Raw genomic sequence first — 12561 nt, 5'->3', positions numbered from 1 at the left:
GGAAAGACCTGCATTTATATAGTATCTCCAGAGGCTCAGAGCTTCCCAAAACAACTTACAACCAGTTGACGTGTATTTGAAGTGCAGGCACTGGTTGATGTGGAAGTGTGGGAGATGCAGCAGTCAGTTTTGCGCACAGCAAGACCACACAAAACATTGTGAGATATCAACCCCATCCTGATCTTTGAAATAGTGCCACCTGAGAGGGCAGACAGGGCCTCAGATTAGCCTCGGATCTGACCCAAATGAAGAACGTGTGATGCTGAATAATTCTACTGGATAGATCCAGGCCATATCTTTTTTTGGGTTGATGAAGGGTGAGGCAACAGAGTTGAGCTAGGACAGCCCCACTGATGTAGGAAGGACAGGAAAAATCCAATGGCCAAGTTTCTCACTCATCATAACTGCTAATGGGATCACATTTGGTTGTGATGCACTTCATGGTGGAATAGCTTGCTGATCACAGAGAGTTCCCAGTGCCCAAGATCTTCTCCAGTACGAGTCAGGAGAGGATGGAAGAAAACTGGTAGAAAATAATGGTTATATAAACAAAAATATTTTAAAAACATGGTGTGATTATGTTCTCTTGTAAATCACAAGGTACATTCTATAAGACTGGGACAAAGTTTAATTTTTCCTTCTCAACTTTCTTGACATGTTTGCTGCCTTTCACACGTTTGACCAGACCATCTTCTGCCAACACCGACCTCTTCACTGTGTCCAGATGATTATCTAAGCATAGCCAGAACATGCAATGATTGCTCTTCCTGCTCCCACACTGTTATCTCTGCCTCCCACAAAGATGAATCCCTGGCTTCCTCCCATTTCTCATCTGCCCTTGTCACTTCACACAAGTAGCATCTTTGGCTTCTTCATTGTTGCTCGACTATCAGACTGCTTATCCGACATCTAGTCCTGACTGAGTAGAAATTTCCTCTTTTTAAATATTGGTGAGACCAAAGCATTTGGCCACAATTTTAGGGTCCTGCCTGCCACTGGAATCGGAGCGGGTGAGGGGCGGACCATGGAAAGGTCCATTGACCTTGGGTGGGATTTTCCGGTTTTGGGACAAGCGAGGCCGTAAAATCCCTTTCAGTCCCTGCTCCAAACTCCATCCCTCTCCCTGAAAGTTTTAGGCTGAATCAGACTGTCTGCAACCTCAGTGTTATATTTGACCCCAAGATGAGCTTCTGGCCACACGAAGACTGACTATTTCCACCTCTAGAACATCACCCGACTTTGTCCATCTATTGCTGAAACTGTTATCCGTGCCTTTGTTACCTATAGACTTGACTATTCCAACACACTCTTGTCCAGCAACCATCTGCCACCCATCTTAAATTTAAGTGTGTCCAAAACTCTGTTGCCATATCCTAACTCCTGTTTACTTATCACCCCTGTGCTCACTAGTCCAACTTTGGCTCCCAATGAAGCAATGCCTTGATTTTAAATTCTCATCCTTGTTTTCAAATCTCTCCATGGCACAGCCCCTACCTATCTCTCATCTCCTCCAGTTCCACAACCCTCTGAGATACCTATGCTCCTCTAATTCTGATCTTGGCATGGTGGCACAACGGTTAGCACTGCTACCTCACAACACCAGGGATCTGGGTTCAATTCCAGCCTTGGGTCACTGTCTGTGTGGAGTTTGCACATTCTCCCCGTGTCTGCATGGGTTTCCTCCGGGTGCTCCGGTTTCCTCTCACAGTCCAAAGGTGTGCAGGTTTGGTGGATTGGCTATGCTAAACTGCCCCTTAGTGTCCCAAGATGTGTAGGATAGATAGGTTAGCCATGGTGTATGTGTGGGGTTACATGGATAGGGTGGGAGAAAGGGCCTGGGTAAGGTACACTGTCAGAGAGTCGGTGCAGCCTTGATGGGCCGAAGAACCTCCTCTTGCACTGTAGGGATTCTATGATTCTTAAGCAGTCCCGATTTTAATGATTCTGCCATTGGTGGCTGTGCCTTTAACTGCCTAGATTTTAATTTCTGGAATGTTCTCTCTAACCTTCTCTGCTTCTCTATCTTTCTTTCATTTTTTAAGATGCTCCTTGAAACCTACTTCTTTCACCAACCTTTTGGTCATCTGTCCCACTATCTCCTTTGTGGCTTGGTGTCACATTTCATTTAATAATGCTCCTGTAAAGTGGTTCAGAATGTTTTATTGCACTAAAGATGCTATATAAATACAAGTTATTGTTGTTGTTGTAATTGGGGTTACAGTATGGTTGTGACTGGGTTTTGGATTACTTGCAGGAATGGGTGTTTTCTGGACCATTAATCAGGCAGCTGGACAAGTGTGTGGCGATTACAAACTTCTCCATAGCTTCGCAGGTCGTCCTGGAACTGTGCAGTCGAGAGGATGGTAGACAGGTGAGCGTCAGATTATGTGTATCTGTAGGAATTGAGCTTCCGGCAATGAGGAATCGGAGGGTGGGATCTCCATACAGGCATGCTCCAATCTCAGATACCCAGTCCCTCCTCCTCCTCTCCTGTCATCCTGATATATAGGACAACAGTGTTTACAGCCACTGTTATAGTTAATGTTGCAACCCAAAATAAAAAAACAGAAAGAATTGTCAATGATGGCTACTGGTCCGAACTGGAGTTCCATTTTAAGGTGTACAAGATCAGCTCAGACAACACCAGTCATTTCCCAAGCTATACTGGTTTTTTCTTCTGGAAATATGGGGAAACACAGTACCTAAGGCTCTATTTGTGGAATCTTGCTGTATGCAATGAGGTAATGACAAGAATAATTAGTGCTTTAGTTGGCTGGTTAAAGGATAAATATTGGCTAAGTCACAAACTCTCCTCCCCTTCCAGTTGCACCTGAGAGAACAGGTTTAATATCTGTTTAAATACCTCCTCCGAAAGATAGCATCCCTGACAGTGCAGCACTCTCTCCGAACTGCACTGGAATGTCTGTGTGAGTTTTGTGCTCAAGTCTCTGGCCTTGAATCCATGACTCATGAACGGAGAGTGCTGCTCACTGCCAAGACACCTTACACTCAGCACAGAGCAGAGATTGACCTTTCCGATATGTCAATGACGAAGTCAATAGGGGATGAAGATTAGAAAAGGATCATTGGAAGGGAAATAACTAGTGCATCTACCAACTTAAATCTAGGGAAGAGGGAGAGTCACCATTAAATGGTAGCACGGTGGCACAGTGGTTAGCACTGCTGCCTCACAGCGCCAGGGACCCGGGTTTGATTCCCGGCTTAGGTCACTGTCTATGTGGAGTTTGCACATTCTCCCCGTGTCTGCATGGGTTTCCTCCGGGTGCTCCGGTTTCCTCCCACAGTCCAAAGATGTGCAGGTTAGGTGAATTGGCCATGCTAAATTCTCCCTCCGTGTACCCGAACAGGTGCCAGAGTATGGCGACTAGGGAATTTCACAGTAACTTCATTGCAGTGTGAATGTAAGCATACTTGTGACTAATAAATAAAACTTTAAACTTTAAACTGCTGCCTCACAGCACCAGGGACTGGGTTTGATTCCCGGCTTGGGTCACTGTTTGTGTGGAGTCTGCACGTTCTCCCCATGTCTGCATGGGTTTCCTCCAGGTTCTCCAGTTTCCTCCCACAGTCCCACAAAGATGTGCTAGTTAGGTGCATTGGTCATGCTAAATTTTCCCTCAGTGTATCTGAACAGGTGCCGAAATGTGGCGACTAGGGATTTTCACAGTAACCTCATTGCAGTCTTAATGTAAGCCTACTTGTGACACTAATAAAATAAAACTTTAAACGGTTTTCATATCTTTGTTATAATAGTGAAAAGTAAATCAGCCTCTTTGCTACAGTATCACCTAGTACTTGCTCTTTAAAACATTCTAATTCTTAATGGAAAACATGTGCAGGGCTTCCCACTACACAAGCTTTCACCTGCGGTTTGTATTTATAATAAAACATTAAATTGACTAATAGCAGCTATGGTCAGACAGCGGGAGGCACACTTAAAACAGAAAATGGTAACTTAGCGGAGACATTAAAACATAAACATCAGCAGGGATCACTGGTTATTATATCCCAAGGAACACCCTGCGGTATTTCTTTAAGACTAAACTGGCTCAATAGCCAAATCTCTTCCCTCTGCAGAGATGAAATGGCACGAGGTATATTCTAACCGAGTGTTTCACCCATTTTCTCCAGATGTGGATGTTACTGACAAGCAATTGTCCCCTCTGTGCCACAGCTGCAAGTCCCCAGCAGACAGCAGATAATTTGGCCCCTTTGAATTACTTTGCATGTGGCCAAGCAAAATAATTTAAAGGGGCCGTGCACGCGAACAAATTGCCCGTGTGTTCCAAAATAACAATTAGAGTGAGTGTTGCGGACGAGGTTGGAATCTGTTGCCCATCCCTTGCACCACTTGATACAACCTCTAGACCACTTAGAAGGCATTAAAAATCAACCATGTTGCTGTGGGAATGCAGTCCCATATAAACCCGGACAGGTTTCCTTCCTTAAAGGACATTCATCGTTTAGGGGTTTTTAATGACAAACTGACAGCTTCACGGTCAACCCTACCGACACTAGGTTTTATTTTATTCCCAGATTATTCAAACTAAATTCAAAATCTCAAACTGCTCTGTTAGAGTTTGAACTTGTTCTGTGGATTAACAATCCAATGGCATGTAATGACTATACTACCATATTATTAGAGGGAAGAGTGACACATTTAAACTATGTTGTAAATGCATGTTATGGAAAGGGAATAAATACAACTATTGAACACTGTAGTCTGTGTTCTTACAGAGCAGTGATTTTCTTGTGAATTTTTGGAATAGAAATGGTAGGAAGCCATGATTCAATGGGATCATGGCTGATTTTTACCCTAAATCCACCCACATGCCTTGCTTTCATTTCCTAATCATACCCTGTTTTAGCAAAACACTATTGATCTCAGATTTCATGGCCGGGATTCTCCCAAAACAAATCAATGTGTCCGGCAGGCAGGAAAACGAAAGTATTTCCTGCCTGTTTTTTGGGCGTACTTACTTGAATGAATCTCCGACAGTCTGAGCAATACAGAATACCTCAGCGTGATTCATTCTGAAAAGCAGGGGGCACGGCCTCATCCTACCCATGAGGCCGGCAGCATAGCGCTGAGTGGGCCATTGTGCACGCACTGATCTGTCAGTGCAGAGATCTGCGCATGCGCACTAGCTCCCATCGCCAGCCTCCCGATCACTGGCCTTCCCTACAAACCCCCCCTGATCACTGGCATACCGAATCCCTCCCCAGGCCACCCCAATCATGCCACCCCCCCCCCCCTCCCCCATGGCCAACCCCAACACCCTCCCCCCCACCCCGATGGCCGGACCCTCCCCCTTCCCCCCCCCACCCCAATGGCCAGACCCTCTCCCTCCTCCCAACCCTGATGGCCAGCCCCAATTGCCCACTTTCCCCCACTGATCCCACTTGCAGAGTGGCAGCGAATCCCCTCCCACCACCGATACGTTTGCCCTGCCCCCTCTGGCCCCACCCCCTTTGCATTGCCCAGTGTCTGGTGAGCAGTGCCAGTTTGTCCCTTGGGCAGTGCCAGTGTGCCGAGCTGGCACTGCCCAAGGGGCACTCTCCCGACCGACCGGGGGGCCTCAACTGCCTCTGTCCCCACCAGCGGAGTGAGTATGCCTGTTCCCCGTTGGTGGGGAGCAGTTGTAAACCCACTGGTGGGAACCACTCGGTTGGGGGGAGAGGGGGCGGCGGGGAGATGCTAGCGGGCCCAGATAATACCTTCCCGGGCCCGCATTGAAGATTTATACTCTGACTGCCTTCGGTTTATCATGGAGTTTCACAAATCTATACTCAGCTTGAATCTTGCATTTCAAAACTTCCAGTGTAGCTCTGATGTGAGCATTTCCCCAGTGCCTTTCCTAGCTCTGCCTTCTCTGTAGCCAGTTCTTGCTGCCTTCCGTCTGTGTTTGTAAAAGCTTCTACAAATATATAAAAAGGAAAAGCTAACGTGAGTGGTGTTAGAGGATAAAACTGGGGAATTAATCATGGGAAATGAGGAAACGGCAGAGACCTTGAGCAGGTATTTTCACACTGGAAGACATAAAATACATTGCAAGAATAGGAGAATGGCAGGGAACAAACAGGAGGGTGGAACTTAAAATAATCACAATCATTAGAGAAAAATACGAGGAAAACTAATGGGACTAAAGACTGACAAGTCCTGTTGATCTGATACACGTCATCCTAGGGTTTTAAAGGAAGCGGCTGCAGAGATAGTGGATACACTTGTAATCTTCTAAAATTCCCTAGATTGTGGAAAGGTCCCAGTCACTTGGAAAATCTAACACCACCATTCAAGAGAAAAGGGAGACTTGATAGCAAGAAATGTAGGCTAGTTATTCTAACATCTGTCCTTAGGAAAATGCTAAAATCCAATATTAGGGAGGTAGCAGCTGGATATTTAGAAAATAAATCAGGCAGGAGCAACATGATTTTGTGTTGGCCCCAAGATGAGGTCCCACCAGCGCTATCAGATTAACATATAAAGTGGCATGCACTATTCCAAAGAAGAGCAGGGGAGCTCTCACCAGTGCCCCAGGCAATATTTATCCCTCATTCATTCATTCCAGCTTGTGGAAGCTTGCCATGCCTACATTGGCTTCCATGTTTCCCACCTGACCAACAGTCAGGGCGCAGTGAGGCTACAGTCATACAACTGTAGGTCAGCGACTGAAACCCAGAGGCCTGGACTCATGATTAGGAGAAACAAGTTCAGATCCTACCTTGACAGCTGGGGGAAATTTTGATTCTGTTAATGAAATAACTCTGGAATAAAAATCTTGTGTTGTTAATGGTGACCATGAAACATCCGGAGGTCACGAAAGACACTGAGTGAATACAAGTATGTAAAGATATGTTCCTGGTTTATTTCAGAAATGGAAGTTGAAGGGATCGTCCATCCAGCACCTCATAACTGGCGCTTGCTTGGACAGCCAAGTAACCAAGACCGAACCCAGCCGCGTGGGGACCACATCCTGTCGCCCTGAGCTCAGCAGCCAACAGTGGGAGCGGCTGCAGGTCACGTGACAACAGAAGCCATGCATCACCCCCACTAAGCATGCACGGACTTGAAAGAAGAGAAGGGGGATTTTACATTTGTGTGAATACAGGTTCACTTCAGACATAAGATTTTAAAAAGTCAGAAAGCGACAGTACTAGCTGGCTGAACAGCAACTGAGAAAAATGACTGGACAGAAACAGCAACACAGGTCCTGCTGGAATTGTCTAAAGGAAACATCATAGACAAACAGCCTGCATATCATCCTTTCTCTGGAGCTGCCGTGTACTACAGCGGTATTTTGCTTCTTCCTTTCCAAAGTATTACTTTACTGTCATTGATTAGCTCAATTGGAGCAGGTTGAAGGGCTGTTCCTGTGCTGTACTGTTCTTTGTTCAATCACTCACCTTAGAGAGCGGTTTATTATTCCAAATGCAGGTAAATCTCAAGTCACAATTAGGGTTGCCAAGTCCGTTTTCACCTGGCCCATGGGCTTATCACATGGCCGACTGCCACCTATAGCCCAGCCCCCCAGGTCAACCAGTACCGCCACCCCCCCGCCCCCGCCCCCGCCCTGCCCCGCCCGATGGTGCTCTGCCTTCCCACATCAAAAGATCCTTCATTACCTAATTGACTTTTAAGAATTGTTCAGTCAAGTGGCCATTTCCCTCCCCCACCCGCACCCCTCCCCATTTACGATATTGCTAACTCATAAACTTTAAACAATAAGGAAATTGTACACTTTTTCCAGTGCCCCTATGATTTTTAGAAATATGGAAAATTTACAGCACAGTAGGAAGCCATTTGGCCTTTTAGAACCATAGAAAATTACAGCTCAGAAACAGGCCTTTTGGCCCTTCTTGTCTGTGCCGAACCATTTTTTGCCTAGTCCCACTGACCATGCAGGCTGTAAAAGAGCTATCCAGCCTAATCCTGTTTTCTATCTTGGTTCATAGCTCTGTAGACTGTGGCATTTCAAGTTCCTGTCTAAGTGTTTTTTACACACAATGAGGGTATGAGCCTCCATCACTTGTTCAGGCCTTGAGCTCCAGACCCCCACCACCCTCTTGGTGAAAACAATTGCTCCTTAATTTTCCACTGATTCTTCTGCCGGTTACTTTAATTTATGCTGCCAGATTATTAATTTCTCTGCAAAGGCGAATAGGTTTTTTCCACTCTATATAGGCCCCACATATATCTACAAGTTCACCTAAATGTTCCCTCAGCCTCTCCTGTTCCAAAGTGAACAATCCTAACCTATCCATTCTTTCAACATAGGTAAAATTCTCAATTTCTGAAACACCCGTGTAAATCTCCTCAAACCCTGTCTAGTGAGATCGTGCCTTCTTATAATGCAGTGACCAGAACTGGACACAATGGGGGCAATTTTACCATCGTATTGCACCCGTATCTGGGTACGACGTGGTGGTAAAGTCGGGCATGAAGCGCTTAGCGTGATTGGCGCTGGTTTTCATGACTGATGACATTTTAAGAGTGCCGGATTTTTGGCGCGGCCAGCCTCTCGCTGGAAATGGGCGACAGGCAGGTTAATGCATGTAAATTTATTTTAATACTGTTTTACATCTGCTTCGTGAGCCCGGCGCTCAATCGTCTGGGCTCGGCACTCTTTATGACCTCTCCAGGAAAGGTTCTTGCCGGCGAGGAGTAGACAGTCGACTTGGCCTCACCGGTGGAACCAGAGGCCACTGAGGGCAAGGGGGGGGGTGCTCCATGGGCAGTGCCGGACTGGCAGTACCACCCTGGCACCTGGGCAATGGCCACCGGGCAGTGCCAGGTGGTGGGGCTAATAAGGGAGGGGCCAGTGGGAGTGGGGCGGGGCTAATGGGGGAGGAGGCCCACTGCCACTCTGCAGCGATTGGTGGGGTCTGCGATCAGTGCGGGAGGGGAGTCCGCGATCAGTCTGGGCGGCGGGGGGTCGGCGGGGGCTGTATCTCGGGCTGCGGGCCCCTGCGATTGGGGTGGGGGGAGGGGGCGGCTGCTTCAGGCAACTTGCACTAGCAGGGACCAGACAGCTCTCTCTTTTCTGTCAGACCCCTGCTACTGCTAATGCTCATGTGCAGCATCAGAGGCCTGCACATGCGCACTACCTCCCTCTGCAGGCTTACTGGCACGTTAAGCCTCACCCACAGGCTTCTGCAACGAGCAACAGACTTGCTCAAAAAGTTTGCAGGCAGAATGCATATGGGAGTTGGGGCGGGGGGTGGGGGCGGGGCGGGGGGGTGCAGGGTGGGGGGGGGGTGCTGAAAACACGCCCAAACTTTGGATCTGAAACTCTCCCAGTTTCAAGTCCGCCCAGCACTTAGAAAAAAATGGTAAAATTGCCTCCAATATTCTAGCTGTATCTTCTACAATCTGGCGTAACTTCCCTGCCCTTGTATTCTAGGCTCTGCCAATAAAGTAAAGTGTTCTATATACCATTTTAGCCACCTTATCTATCTATACTACTACTGAGAGGGACATACTCCAAGTCCCTCTGTTACTCAACAGTTCTCAGTATCCTACTATTTATTCTATATTTCCTTGCCTTGTCTGTCCTCCCAAAATACATTATCTCCCAATTCTCCATATTGAATTCTATTTTCCATCTGGCAAATCTATCGATATCTTCCATAGTCTTCAGCTTTACATAGAATATACAGTGCTGAACAGCCCATCCAGGCCTTTAGGCTTCACTTGAGCCCCTTTCTGTCCATCTTTATTGAATTATTAGCGTAACCCTTTCTCCCTAATAGCTTCCCAAACTTCCTTTAAATGCCTATATAATGTAGGAGCGGATTCCACACTCTCACCACACAGGTGGAGAGGTTTCTTTTGAATTCCCTATTTGATTTCTTGTTGACTATCTGATATTGATGGCCCCTCGTTTTGCTTTCCCCACATAAGGAAAAACGCTTGTTATATCTAAAACTGTGAATGATTTTGATAGTGTAAGGACCTTAATGAGGTCACCTCTCAGCCTCATCTTTTCAGGAGTAAAGAATCGCGGGCTTTTCATCCTTTCCTGATGGGTAGAACCACACAGTTCTGGTATCATCTTTGTGAACCTTTTTTTGCATCCTCTCCAGTGATTCTATATCCTTTCTATAATAAACAGTACATAGTACACCAAGTTTAGCTTTACTTCCCTACTTTTCATTCTATCCCTCCATAAGTCATAGAATAGAATCATAGAATCCCTACAGTACACAATAAGACCATTTGGCCTATTGAGCCTGCACCGACAACAATTCCACCCATGCCCTTATCTCCATAACTCCATGTATTTACCCTGCTAATCCCCCTGACATTAAGGGGGAATTTACCATAGCCAATCAACCTAACCTGCACATCTTTGGAGTGTGGGAGGAAACCAGAGCACCCAGAGAAAACCCATGCAGACACGGGGAGAATGTGCAAACTCCAAACAGAATTGAACCCGGGTCACTGGAGCTGTGAGGCTGCAGTGCTTACCCTATCATTGATATAAATCATTGATATAAATAACAAAATGCATGGGACTCAATACTCTGAGCAGTATCCCACTAGAAACAATCTCCCAATCATTAAATAAAACCTGTCAACCATTTCCCTCTGTCTCCTGCCCCTCAGCCAATTTTGGATCCAAATTTTCACTTTTCCTTAAATCTCATGAGCTTCTAATTTTCTGATCAGTCCGCCACGTGTTACCTTGCCGAAAGACATGGAGCCTACATCAAGCGTGGCATCTTCATTATTGTTCCTCTTTAACCTCCTTAACAAATACAGTCAAGTTAGTCAAATATGACCTTCCCATCACAAATCCATGATGACTATCTGATTAATCTGTGGCCTTTTAAATAATGATTTATACCGACCCTCGGAATGAACGAGCCCCCACCGTTTTTTCCATTGCTTCCTTTAGCAGCCTTCAGTACTTTTCATCCAGGTCTGGGGATTTATCTACTTCCAAAGATGCTAAACCCTTGAACATTTCCTCTCTCCATTTTTTCCAGCCAATATTTCACACTCTTCCATCTTAACTACAATGTCTGCTTTGTCCCTCTCTTTGTCTTTTGGGTATGTCTAAAACATCTTTAACTTTTCTTTGGGCCAAATTTTCACTTCTAGAGTCAGGAAAATTCCAAATTCGCAAACCCGACTCGGGAGAACGTGCCCCGAACAGTCAGATTTTGGTTCTGGAGGTGGGGTATTAATGGAAGCCTGTTGGCCCCAATCACAAGGACAGTCAGGTGTCTAGGTGGGCTGTGTTAAAGGCCTATCTCAGTGCTCTATGACTTCAACCCAACTGTAAAAAATACAAAACCGAAAACATCCCTCTAGCCCTCACTCCTCACGCCCCATACATCCCAACTCATTCCACCTCATACCTTTCACATATCCCCATGAGCCGTCGTGCCCTCCATACTGTCTTATGCCCCTCCAACCAACCCCATGGTCCTCATACCTTCTATGTCAACCTATGCCCCATACTCACTCTAATATAGTTTCTGTGCCAACTTGTTGCCAATGTATGCCAATCCATGCCCCCCACCCACCAACCTTTGCATTTACATCCTCCAAGTTAGAAGGTTAGATCAGATTGGATCCAGGGAGAGCTAGCCAATTGGATACAAAATTGGCTTGCCGGTAGGAGACAGAGAGTGGTGGTCGAGGGTTGTTTTTCAGACTGGAGACCTGTGACCAGCGGTGTGCCACAGGGATTGGTGCTGGGTCCACTGTTGTTTGTCATTTATATAAATAATTTGGATGAGAATATAGGAGGCATGGTTAGTAAGTTTGCAGCTGTCACCAAAATTGGTGTAGTGGACTGTGAAGAAGGTTATCGAAGACTACAATAGGATCTTGATCAACTGGGCCAGTGGGCCGAGGAGTGGCAGATGGAGTTTAATTCAGATAAACACGAGGTGTTGCATTTCGGTAAGACAAACCAGGGCAGGACTTAGACAGTTAATGGTCGGGCCCTGGAGAGTGTTGTCGAACAGAGAGACCTAAGGGTGCAGATTCCTTGAAAGTGACATCACAAGTAGACAGGTTGGTGAAGAAGGTGTTCATCACACTTGCCTTCATCGGTCAGAGCACTGAGTACAGGAGTTGGGATGTTATGTTACAACTGTGCCAGACATTGGTAAGGCCACATTTGGAGTACTGGGTACAATTCTGGTCGCCCTGCTATAGGAAGGATGTTATTAAACTGGAAAGGGTGTAAAAAAGATTTACAAGGATGTTACCAGGACTGGAAGGTTTGAATTATAAGGAGAGGCTGGATAGGCTGGGAATTTTTTCCCTGGAGCATTAGAGGATGAGGGGTGATCTTATAGAGGTTTATAAAATCATGAGGGGCATAGATAAGGTGAATAACCAAGGTCTTTTCCCCAGGGTAAGGGAGTACAAACTAAAGGGTATAGGTTGAAAGTGAGAGGAGAAAGATTTAAAACGGAGCTGAGGGGACAACTTTTTCACACAGAGGGTGATGCGTATATGGAATGAGCTGCCAGAGGAGGTGGTAAAGGCTGGTACAATTACAACATTTAAAAGATATTTTG

General features: G+C 46.1%; 1 protein-coding gene across 1 annotated transcript in view; it reads left to right on the top strand.

Annotated features, from left to right (window-relative positions):
* LOC144507038 (polypeptide N-acetylgalactosaminyltransferase 16-like) overlaps positions 1 to 7456 on the top strand; it is a 139097-nt gene extending 131641 nt beyond the window's left edge. The window contains exons 14-15 of the mRNA XM_078233626.1: positions 2255 to 2371; positions 6895 to 7456. Of these exons, the coding sequence (XP_078089752.1) occupies positions 2255 to 2371; positions 6895 to 7047 (270 nt within the window). The 3' untranslated portion in view covers positions 7048 to 7456. The remainder of the gene's footprint in view (positions 1 to 2254; positions 2372 to 6894) is intronic.
* Positions 7457 to 12561: the final 5105 nt, after the last annotated feature.

The sequence above is a fragment of the Mustelus asterias genome, chromosome 18, assembly GCF_964213995.1.
Source record: "Mustelus asterias chromosome 18, sMusAst1.hap1.1, whole genome shotgun sequence".
Classification (NCBI taxonomy): Eukaryota; Metazoa; Chordata; class Chondrichthyes; order Carcharhiniformes; family Triakidae; genus Mustelus; species Mustelus asterias.
This window is presented reverse-complemented; position numbering and strand designations above follow the sequence as displayed.